We start from the raw sequence: 13,037 nt of genomic DNA, 5'->3' as shown, positions 1-13,037 counted from the left end.
TTCGATTGGTTTAGTAAGTCACATGATTAAGGAACAATAGTAAATAAAATTTCATGGTTAATTTGGATATGATTAATTTGGATATATATGCATCAAAACTCCATAGTTTAGATGGTTTTATATATAAGCTTAGATATATAATAGCCCTATATTCCCTAACCTTTTATATATATATATATATATATATATATATATATATATATATATATATATATATATATATATATATATATATATATATATATATATTAGTTTGTTTAAAACATATATAAATGTTATGTTTAATAAAAAAAAATCCTAACTAATTCAAGGTTCAAATTGATCTTATGATCTTTTTATATAGTGTTTATACAATTTATAAGTATTATCAATATGGAGAAACCAAAATCAAATCCAAAAGCTAATACCATTCCCGTAAGATATTACATTGTAACAAAGAGAGTATCTACGTTGAATATACCAATCCTTAATTTCCCCAACTTCTTTTTTCATTTTAGATTTTTTCAAAAATTGGGTTCCATATAACACCCCCAACTCTTTTAATCTACACCCAAGACCCCCTATAGAATCGTATATTTACACGCCGGCACCCTCACTTCAATTTTCACCGTCTGAAACCCAAATTCCCCTGTTGGGTCGGGTACCGGATACCAAATGGGTCCATCGTGTTCGAGAAACCCTGGCTCTGTGTAAACTGGTTTAAGTTCGATTGAAAGTAGCCCGAACCCGGATGTTCGACCCGTTGGCTTCTGATTCCACTTTGAACTTCATCCTCTACTGATCTTCCAAATGTTGCGTCCATTGTGTATGTGGTCGCCGGCGCCATTGAAGGAATGACATTCATTGCGGTGTTGGCGGTGGTCGGAGCTTGACTTCCAGTGGCAGGTTCCGGCAACCCGAACGCAGCGATGCTGGCCCAATCGTAATTACCAGAATCAAATTTTTGAAGATTTACCTTCTGATCTTCTTGTTGAAAGGTCTTCAAGGAGTTGATCCTTGGTAAGTTGAAGAACCTGTCTTCAATCTCCGGCAGTGATTCGAGAACGTCGTCGAACTGAGAGGAGGAAGATGAAGAAGAACCGTGGCTCTGTTCGGTGGTCGGAGCGCCACCGGAAATGTGTTTCTGTGCACTTGAATTCTTCTTGTATATCCGACAAAGCACCCAATCATCCAACTGTTGAACCAAAATCAAAACCCAGATTAAGAATCTAGAAAATGAAACAGAGATTTTTATTAACAAAAAACAGAATGATCAGAGATTGATCGGACTCACCCTTGAGCTACCGTTTTTTCTTTGTGGCTCCGACAGCCTATACTCATGCATGATCCAGTTAGTTTTGTTTCCTTTCGGAGCTTTACCCACGTAAAACACCAAAGCTTTCTTGATCCCAACTCTCCGTCCACCGGTGGTGATCACTTTATCAGTTCCGGTAGCCTTCCAGTAACCCGACCCGGCTACTCTATTGGGTCGAGACCCATTTGGATACTTTCGATCTCTTGGACTAAAAAAGTACCATTCTTTCTCCCCAAACATCGCCTTACCTGTAACCAAAAGTTGCACCATTTGTTACTAAACCAAAATCCATTAAAAACCCAAAAAAGTATCTTCAATTACAAGCTAAATTCACTTACTTGGAAGCTCCCATGGATCAAACTTGTATAAATCAATATCTGCAATGATCTGAAGAGAGAAATCATGTCCGGCAACTTTCCGGCAAAGGTATTGCACTAGCAGCTCCTCGTCGGTAGGGAAAAACCGAAACCCTGGTGGTAAACTTAATTGAGTCATCGGATCAGTCACCGGTAAACCCATTGTTCTTGATCAGAGAGAGAGAGAGAGAGAGAGAGAGAGAGAGAGAGAGAGAGAGAGAGAGAGAGAATATTAAAGAAAATTCTCCTTTTTTTTCCAAGAAATTGTAAATCCGAAGGGTACTTATAAGGAAGATTTACAGAGAGATAAGTACGGTCGTCCTTTTCTTACAGTGGTGCGAGGTGGGGCATAGGATGGTTAGCAAGTCGACACGTGCATAGGGGCATCAAGAGGTCGACCTTATCCGAAGGTTAAAGTTTCAAGTGCATGAACCAATATAACCATATAAAACAAAATAGAGGAGTGAGTCATGGAGGTCGACCAGATCATCATCGTACACGTGGACGTTCTTGGATCTATGTAGACGACGAGTGACACCATGAAGTCATAAACCGACAAATTTTATGTTCTGATTTCGTGTATGAGTCGCGTGATGACAGAGAAACACATAAGCCCAAACGAATTCTTGAGTGAGAAAATTATATCGATGGCAATTTGATTGACCACGTTGTTAAGATTAAAATTACAGTGTATTAATTTATTTTTGATACAAACGACTAAAATTTTACAAATAACCAAAATATTCATATAAAACATAGTTTTTTTTTTCAAAAACACGTACTATTTTATGGAAATCTATAGTTTCTAGGGTTTGTGTAATTTTTTTTTTCTTCATGTTTTGTCACCAAACCATAGGTTTCTAAAATACCTATGTTTTAGGTAAACTATGGTTTCCCAAAAGTAGTTTAGTGGAAACTTATGGTTTTAAGCTTTAAACTATGGTTTGATGTTTTTTTTTCAAATTTTCTTTTTTGGTAATTGATTGCTGTTTGGTAGATGTGTACTACAATTTCATATGCACCTTATGGTTTCCTTTTTACGTTTTTTAGTTTTTTTTTAACAAAAACTAACACAATGCTGTTATATTTTATAGTGTGTAAGCTATATATTAAAAAAACTAAAACACTTTTAAAAAAAAATTGGGAATAATAGGCTTCTTAAGAAGCGTACGATGTACAAACATTCAATACATAAATTGTGCATTACATATTTGATACCGTAGGTTTCTTATGAAGCCTATGGTTTTCTTTTTTTTTTTCTAAATAATTCAAACACACAGTAGTAGATCTTTTACTAAATAAGAAAAAAACACACAAAGAATCGGAAATATACAAGGTGATCGTTAGGAGCCTTCATTGAAAGAGTATATCTTCACTTGAAACACACACAAAATTACAGAAACGAAATTTTACAACTTCATATATTTTGGGCTGATGGGTCCTGAAATGTAGAAAGACTATGAAACATTAGCTCACTAGTATGAAATAGTAGTCAAACTACTGTTACCATAGGTTTCTCTAAAAACCTACAGTTTCAATGGCTAAAATGGGCTAATTTCTAAATATTTGGCTAAAATGTGAAAAATCATTAGACAAGATGGCTAGATTAGAAATTTTCTTTTTATTTTTCAATCTTTTAATTCTCTATGTCGTTTTAAAATGACTAATTTCAAATAACTACTGTTGATCGTAGTCAACTATGTTGTCTGGATTCTGCCATGACATAATAGTATGTCTCGTGGTAAGTGGTTTTTGATCGGGATCAAGTTGAATGACCACGACGTAGCCATTGGTTGGCCACAATGTGGAAGGCAGCCGGAGTTAACTTTAACCGTTGAATTTTGACTTTGGTTGACTTTTAGTCAAATGGCTAGTTTTCAAAGGTAGACTAAGAGTTTAGCTTGTATGATTTAGTAGGAGGTGTGTAGCATCCACATTTCGGCCGTGTGAGCCTGTTAGTTGTTGATTGTGTTCATGAAGTGAATCTTCTCACTATACTATATATGATGCTAGTTGTATTTATGACTCTTACATGGAAGACCATGGTTTGGCCCATGGCATTTGCATGAAAGACCAGGGTTTGGTCCTTCATAGTTGTATGGAAGACTAGGATCCGACCCCTGACACTTATACAAGTAAAGACCATGATTTGGCCCATAGTAGGAAGTGATGGTAAGACTATGATATGTGGTTTTTTTGGGGACTCGCTAAGCTTTGTGTATATGGTTTTATTTTTAAATGTTGCAGGTACTTCTGGTTCCAAGGGAAAGGGTCGGCATGTTTGCATTGCATCCCCCCGAGAGATTTATTCCGCACTACTTATTTGATACACTCTGATGTTTTTGAGAATTTTATATACATTGGATGGTTTTGATTAAATGGTTGTATGATTTAGTGTTTTGAAATCAACAAAAAAAAAAATTAACTTGGTATATTTGAGACGTTACAAATTGGTATTAGAGCGTTGGTTTGAGGGATTCATACACGCTTTCGAATGTGTCTGTCCTAAAACTAAGGATTTGTAAATATTTTCTAAAATAATATTTTTATAAAGAAAAACAGGTGTAATGTGTGCAATCAAACGAGCTCAAGTAAGTGATTCCTAATATACCCATACATGGGTGTTATGCTTTAGTATGCTATTATGTAAGTTGCATGATAGAATATGGCTAAGGATCCCTTCAGGAATTGCATGGTAGAAATGTCTGATATCTGTGATGCCTTATAGCCTAGGGAATTATTTTTATGTGATACTTGGAGTCTAGATCGATAATGTTAATTGCTAAGTGTATGCTTTAGAATTGTATATAATTAGGATTATATAGCCTTAGAGTGATTGATTTAGCCTTATTTCGTGTTCCTTATTTGGTTGTGAGCTTAGGGTAGAATCATTTATTCGACAACCTATTTGGTCCTGTATTGTGTATAATTTGCATGCATGAGGCAACCAACAGTGTTGGTAGAGATTCCTAGTGATGTGGAAGCTAGTGATAGAGGGATTCCTAGGAGATTCTAGGAAGTATTATAGTAAGTTATGTATGTTGTTTAGAATTTGATTTATGAGAGTTTCCATAGTGGAGTGACTTAGAGGATCCGGGGTGATTCTTGAGGAAAATACGAATAGGTGTAGAAGATAGTATTGGGTTCGAACTACTGGAAGCACAGGATCCGTACTCAAATCAAGGAGAGTCACATAAATTCTAAGGAGCTTATAGCATGAGGGATTTTTCGGGTATGTTCTAATCTTTTGTTTAACCGCCTTTCAGTATGGTGGTGATTACACGAGGTTCTAGTTCTGGTTCCGTTTCAAGTGTTGATGTTGAACCAATTGATGAGAGGATACGCGAGTTTAAAATGTCATAGATCATGCACGGTATCTTAGATGTGACCCCTGTGATGTTCAATACCATCAAGGAGGGGATTATGGAGTTATTGGATGAGCACTTAGGGACCTTTTTCCGTAGAGACGACAGTGGTTCTATTTGGGGCATGAACGCTCAAATTTCGGGAGTTTAAGGCTTGTAGAGCCTTAGAGTTCTTCGAGAAGAAGGAACCTATTGCCAACATACGGTGGATTTCAGACATGGACAACACTCAGCAGACGAGTTTCTGACCTGAGGGATCGAGGGTGATGTTTGCATCTTGCTGTTTGAGGGATCGAGTTCATGACTGGTGGGAGGAGGTTGATCATACTTTGGGAGCGGAGGCTTTGGAGGCCATGACCTGGATAGATTTTGTTACCAGATTTAGATCTGAGTTTGCGCCAGCTATCGAGGTGCAATATCTAGAGAGAGAGAGAGAGAGACTCAGGATATGCGTCAGTCGATGGAGACTGTGGCATAGATCACCACCAAGTTCAGGGAGAAAGCTGTGATGGTTTCACAGTATATTGCAGTTGAGAAGATGAAGAAGAAGAGATATCATCATATTTTGAGGGATAACATTAGGGAGTTCGATAGAATTTCGGGATGCAGAACTTTGGAGGATAGGATTGAAATGGGTCGGGAGAGGGAGATTGAGTTGGAGCTTTACATGCAGTGGAAGCCAGCTTAGGTTCAGGCAGTTGAAGGCCCAACAAAGAGGCCTAAGAATTTTTATTTACGGTCTAGACGCCTTCAGGGTCAGGGCCTTTACGGAAAGTGCGGTAAATCGCACGATGAAGTATATAGATCAGTGGGTTGAGGTTGTTATAGATACAGCAAAACCGGTGATATTAGTCGGGATTATCCACAGGGATCAGGTCTGAGTTACTTTCATTCTAATCAAACGGGCCTCAAGAAGGCCGACTGTCCTAGGTTATCAGAAGCAGCGGTAGTGACACCCGCTCCAGCTATTTTGATGATCACGGATGGCTGTCACGGAAAGGCAGATGCTCTAGTGGTGAAGAATCGATCTCTTCAGTTGATGACCGAAGAGACCCGTGCAACACTAAATGTTATCACTGATATGTATCCCTCTTATATATTTCTCTACTTTAATTAATCATACTTATGTTTTATTTGTTTATAATTAGGTATGTTTCTAGTCAATGGAGTGTCTGCTTATGTTCTTTTCGATTCGGGTGCTACTCTGTGACATCCCCAAAATCACGGCCAGAAAAACCGATTTCATTTATGCTTTTTAAAATAATTTCAGAGTAAATCCTTTTGATTTAAAAGAGTTGTGGACTTTGTTCCCAAAACAAAATATGATAAAATAATATTTATCAAAGCATTTCATCAAGAGATGCATTTTCATTATATAATCAAAACTCGGGATGTCATGTTCCGATACAAACCATAAAGCATAAACGATAACATTACAAGTCATTCAACAAATATATACATATACAGACTTGTAAACAAAACAACTTGATGATTCATCCATCTTATGCCCTCGCGCCACTACCTGTAATACAAATAAACTGAGTGGGTCGGGCTTGGGAGCCTGGTGAGCATATAGGTTTTTCAACCCACAATAAATAAGTATATTTAATTTCACTAACCAACAATAACCCGATTACCCATTCCCGTTATCCTCACTTTATGTCCCAAAAACAACATCTATCTCAAGGGACCAAATCTAGGATTTTTCATCGGGACGGACATTACTGCTAAGGGGTTTCCTCAACAATAGATATCCTAAAGGCAACCATGAGGGGGATAGAGTACACCGGTGAACACATCGTTCACAACACCTACAGGTTATGAACCTGCTAGCGTTCCACAGGACTGTCTAGAAAGAGTCTGTGGTCGTTATTCATACTCTGCTGAATAACTAGATCAACAACAACAACATCGAGGCCTCTCATCTGTTTATCACACATCAACTATCTACCCATGTTCTACCCAACATATTAGTAGATAAAAATATATATTTTTATACATAGTTTAAAACCTGTATAGCATTCTCATTCAATACATATTCCAATCAACAGATGAGACACATACACATAACACGTATTTCATAGAGAATAAATCATATCTATGAGATAGAAGAAAGTGAATATACATTCACATATAACAACAAAATATACACATAACACGTATTTCGTATAAAACACTTCATAATTATGCGTTAGAAGAAAGTAACTACACACTCACTTGATCAGAAGATGATCGGAAAACACTACGACTTTCAGAAGTAGTATTCTTCGGTAGATCTAGAAGATCTTCACAAAAATTGGCTTCTCGCGGGCAGAGCTTCGGCTCGGGAATCTTACTTCTCGGGATCTTCGGGGCTTCAGAACTTGCTTCGGGGCTCGGGATTGATACCGGGGCTTCGGGATACTTCTGGCATGCAAGTAATGCAAAATGAGAGAGACAGAGAGAGAGAGAGAGAAGAGAAAAAGAGCAAAACTCTCGGCTGCCCTCGCAAGCCTTTTATAGGAGGCTGAGGCCTCGCATTACGATGGGCGTAAGGCGCTACGCGGGGCGTACTCCTCCGAAATCATCACTGCTTACGTATCCAAAGAACTCGAGTGCGAGGCACGTCATGCTTCACTGTACGTTGGGCGTAACCCGGATAAGTCCGGTGACTCCCCTTCGGATAATATCGGATTAAAGATTAAATAAATAAATATTAATCATTTAAAAACTTCTGAAATTCATATCTTTTTCATACGAACTCCGTTTTCGACGTTCTTTATATCCATGCGCAGGTGAGACTACGCTCTACAACTTTCGTTTAGACTCCGTCGGCTAATTTTGACTTTATTTTTTATTATTTATTTTTAGTAGGCCGGGACAAGAAAACTCCGTTATAAATTCATAACTTCTTCATTCGACGTCCGTTTTCGCCTATCTTTTTATTGTTTCACTACAATTAACGAGATCTTCGATTCTCGTTTAGATTGTTTCGGCTAAAACCCGCTCGGTCTCAAATCGAGTATTCGGGCTGCATACTGCTAAGTCGAAACTTCATAAAATCATAACTTCTTCATACGAAGTCAGATTTGGGCGTTCTCTTTATGCACACTCTCGGTTTAACGAACTCTACGACATTCGTTTAGATCACTAGGGCTAAATATCGCTCTAAAGTAAATTTCACTTTTTACGTCATTTAGCGTTGCCGGTTCTGTCGCGAAACTTCGACAGGTCATATCTTCTTCGTTATAACTCGGATTTCGTCTTTCTTTATATATTCGGAAACCTCATTTCAACTGCTACAACATTATCCATAGATATCGAGCTTAGCTAACATTTCATTTTGACGCTTATTTTTATTCTTAATTACATTAAGACACACAATTAAGCACAAAGCACACAATACTCAAATAATACACTTCTATTATTTCAAAACGGGTTACAAAGGTTAACCTAGACTATTATATCAACATTAATGACAAGCCCAGAAACACAGGCATTACATACTCGGTCTTTTGTATCTCTTGCGCTTAGCATGAAGTTTAGTAACGCTCTGGGAGCATTAGATTACCCGTTGGAGGTGGAGATTGTCGATGACCATACTGTGAGCGCTCCGAGAGTTCATCGGGGGTTGTGTACTCAAGTTATTATACAAGAAGTATCTGATAGATATGTACCCTATACCTCTGTGAGGGACAAAGATTATAGTGGGCATGGATTGGTTGAGCCAGAATGAGGTTGCGATTGACTGTGAGCATAATTTGGTGAATGTTCAAACCCCAAGCGGGAGAGAATTATTTATTCATGGCAAGGGCACTCAGTGAGGACCAACTATTTTCTCAGTTGCGACGACTATGAGGTATCTTCAGCAAGGATGCTTTGGATTTTTGGCGTATGTTATAGATACTCGGGTTATGGAGAAGAAGACCATGGATGATGTACCTTTTGTTTGGGAGTTCTCTGATGTGTTTCCCAAGGATTTTCCATGAGTGTCTCCTAAATACAAGAAACACTGGTGGGGAGGAAAAAGGGGTACATACCTCACACCCTTGCCTGCCAGAGTTCCAATCTCCCATGTCTAACCCTGCAAAGTGGAGCCCCTCCCTGTTGGGCTCCGACTCTACCCTCTCGTCCATTGGCAATCCTCAAAATAGCCTGAGCGGATGTGCTCTCCGCTCCCCTCTAATCATCAAATGATCGGCCTCCTTGTCACCCTTCTGATCGCAACAAACATAATGGGCTTGCCTCCTGTAGACAATCCTACTGTCGTGACCAATCATGCTACACCAGTAGCTACCCAACACTTGGAGCGACATACCCTATTGAACAGCTCTCCACACGTACTACACTGACTCCGACCCTGCTGACCTCTCAAATGTTGTCCCACATATTGGGTCTCTTCCCGAGACCTTCCACTAAATGCACATGCCCCGAACCTTCCTGCTCAAGGTACTCCAAAACGATCCTCCGTCCTCGGGCTCTGGGACCCATATCATTCAGGGTCTCGCAACCTGACCCACACACTAGCTCAATCGTCACGACTACACTGCAATACCTGGAGCAACCTTTGCTCTAAACCGACTACAAACTATTCCTAACACATAGTTTCAAATCCCAAAGCGCAATAAATCGCACAATCACCCCTTGACGCCTGATACAAGAGATCCAAGGTGAAATCAAAATCCTGGCAGTCCTTCTACTAACTGGCTCACCACCGGAGTTGGGACCAAACCCTGGTCCTACCCATGTGTGCTCATCCTCATTCTGCAAAAACAGTTATTCCCACAATCACGACATAACCAAGAATTCTCCATCCCGTAAGCTTCTCAGATTCTCCAAGACTCTCACCGATTCAAGTATGGGTCCTATGCTTTCAGTAGTACGGGCCCAATACTACCTTCCACGCCTACCCATACTTTCCTCAGTAATCCTCCCGAATCCTCTAAGTCACTTACTCCATCGGTATAATAAATGTTTGCTAAACAGCAAGACGATCTCTACTGTAGCACCTCCTAGGCTCCCCTTAGGTTCCCAACCTCATTGAATTTCCCCACTAACTCACCGGAGCATATCCTAGGCTCTCCTAGGTTCCCAACCTCACCCATCCTCAGCTACTGAAAGATTACCAGTAATGTCAACTAGCTACTTTATGAATATAGCCACATGCAACAGAGATCAGATAATTCATCGAGTAACAGACTCAATCCTAGAACGGTTAGACTCAAACAAGAGTTGCACAATAGGGCTAAATCCATCACTCTGAGATTATCTAGCCTGTGCCACATGTGACCTAGCATATTGACTTAGTATCTAGCTCACATTGTTAGAAGTCCCACAAAGCACAAAGCAAGAAGCATTCGGACAACGGAAAACTAACCAACATATTCCAATCAAACAATTTTATCTATACATACAATTCACAATCAGGTGACCCCTGTCACTAATCTCATCCTAGGCTCACCTTAAGGAAATCTCCGACCTACAAACTATCATAGAACATTTGGCCCACATACCACAACCCATGTTATCCACATCGACCCTCTCCGTTGGCTGCATTATGCATGCAAATTATACACAGAACAAGATCTAATAGACTGTTGAATAATAGACCCTACCCTATGACCACAACCAGACAAGGAACAGGAATTAAGGCCAAGTCAATCATTCTAAGGCTATAAGATCCTAACTGTATATAATTTTAAAAGCATACACATAGCAGTTACTAATACCAATAATAATTCCCATTCTAGCATATCATCCACTATCTCCGAGGCTACAAACATCACATATCGGGCCAATCTATCGCTGACTACTTAGCACTAGCCTGCAAGTCTACCAGCTGATACAACATATAAAGGCATCTCTCCTAGCCCTAACTAGCATACAATTCACAGATCCATACATCAGGTCATAACAGATAACATATATGGGTATTCTGAGAAACTTACTTGAGCTCGGTTGATTGCATGCACCACACCCTTTCTTTTCTTAGAAAACTTTTCCTTGAAAACATTTTTCTTTTAAAAACTTTACAGATCCTCAGTTTGAGTTCAGAAACACCCGAAAGTATGTTCGAATCCATCAAACCAAGGCTCTGATACCAACTTGTAACGACCCAAAAATCAAGGGTAAAAATTTCATTTTTAATATAAGTAAAACATTGATACCATTTAATTCCAAATCATAGTTAAGTAAATCATTTATCAGAGTTTATCCCAAAATCATTCATCACGGAAATCATAGGTGTGTGCACTGCGATCAATCCGAGCTCTTCTTTTCCAAATTGATGATACCTGAAACCATAACTATAAACCGTAAGCACAAAGCTTAGTGAGTTCCCCAGAGCGTACCCCACACATAATCCACATAACACATATCATATCAACTATAAAAGCTATCTCTATCACATACACCATATCAATCACATAAGCCATGCATATAAACATATAAGGATATCGTGGGCTCGTCCCCAGGGTCTTACTCCAAGATTCCATGGGCTCCCCACATGGTCTTACACCTAAGTGCCATTGGCTCTCCCATGGTCTTTAATAGGAAAGCCATGGTCTCTCTACATGGTCTTACATCCAAGTGCCATGGCCTCTCCCATGGTCTTCCATGCAAGCATCACAAAGACAACTACCATAACACCTATACAAGCGTACCATACATATTAGTAGTGAGCCTACAATAAACACTAAAACATAATAGGAAAGCCAAGGGTTATCCACCTCGTCTTACATCCCTGTGTCATGGGCTCTCCTATGGTCTTTCATGCAAAATACCACAAATACCACTAGCATACTTCCTAGCACATAGCCAACTATCATGCCACATAATACAACTTCAGTTGTTGTACCACATACCATAAAATGGCCCAGCCTTGGTGACTTAGACCCATTGGTATGGTGAGGACACTCACCTCGCACTACAAAAGCTTCCCACATGAATTCCTTAGCGATTGCCTTGCCAGCTTCCCCAGTTGTCACTACCAAACAATATACCCAATTAGCAATTAGGTCCCATACCATGATCCTTAATCCATGAATGGGGTAAAATGACCATTCTACCCCTGGCCCAATATGATCCAAAACTAAGGCCCAATCCCAAAACAAAAGCCCCACACTATAATGTCCATAAAACCATCAATGACCCAATTTTCCAAAATTAGGTCCGGACCTTTCTAATGGACCTTATACTAAAGCCCAATATTCTCCTTAGTCAACAATATTGACCCCAATTGGCCCACGAAAGCCCACAACAACCTAATCCAAGAATTGGCCTAAACTGAGGCCCACAAATGTGAAGTCCATTTCTATATTAGGCCATAAGGCCCAATAGGCCCAACTATTCCAATATTGGCCCAAGATACATTCAAACCCAATAAACCGCCAATCCAGGCCCAAAACCATTAAGGCCTAAAGGTCCGAAGTTCACTAAGGCCCAAGTCCTCCTAAGAGCGTACGCCCAGCATACCTCTTTTATACGCTTAACGTACTGGGCAAATGGACTGTACGCATAATGTACTACATAGTACGCCCAGCGTACAAACAACTCATGCCCAAAATCCATTAAGTGCTTAATACTTGATCCCACCGGCCCAAATCATTATCTGAGCTATACTTAACATCTAAACCCATAAAGTCACTGACTTGGTGGCTTTGCATGCCCCAAACAAACCCAAACTCCAAAAATGGCATTCTACTTCCATAAAAATGGTCTTAATTGTTGCATGAACCCATTAAGACCTTCAAGATTGCAACTTTCTGTCTTAGAGGCTTAATTAACACCAAGAGTGGCAATCCTAAGCCTAAGAATCAGATTTCAACCATAAAGCTTCATCCTTGGTACCAAAATGAACTAAAACTCACAAAGAGAGATCTAAGATATCAATGGTCAATTTCAGAGCTTTATACCTTCATTAAGCTGAGAAGGACTAGATCCATAAGCTCCTCCTTGATTCCCATATTTGCATCAAACTCCATCTTCTTGAAAATGGATCAAACACCCCAAAAATGGACTCCATAAGCTCAAAATTCAACCATG

General features: G+C 39.5%; 1 protein-coding gene across 1 annotated transcript; it reads right to left on the bottom strand.

Moving 5' to 3' along the window:
* Positions 1–387: 387 nt before the first annotated feature.
* On the bottom strand, positions 388–1,888 carry RD26 (NAC (No Apical Meristem) domain transcriptional regulator superfamily protein). The gene is made up of 3 exons (XM_079009415.1): positions 1,633–1,888; positions 1,274–1,542; positions 388–1,174 (listed from the first exon to the last, which is right to left on the bottom strand). Exons 1-3 carry the CDS (start codon positions 1,811–1,813, stop codon positions 605–607), a joined length of 1,020 nt encoding a protein of 339 aa, XP_078865541.1. The 5' UTR covers positions 1,814–1,888; the 3' UTR covers positions 388–604.
* Positions 1,889–13,037: the final 11,149 nt, after the last annotated feature.

Source organism: Lactuca serriola, chromosome 7, assembly GCF_051521515.1.
Source record: "Lactuca serriola cultivar US96UC23 chromosome 7, Lser_US96UC23_V15, whole genome shotgun sequence".
In the NCBI taxonomy this organism is placed as follows: Eukaryota; Viridiplantae; Streptophyta; class Magnoliopsida; order Asterales; family Asteraceae; genus Lactuca; species Lactuca serriola.
Note: the sequence above shows the minus strand (reverse complement) of the source record. Positions and strands in the feature narration are given on the sequence as shown.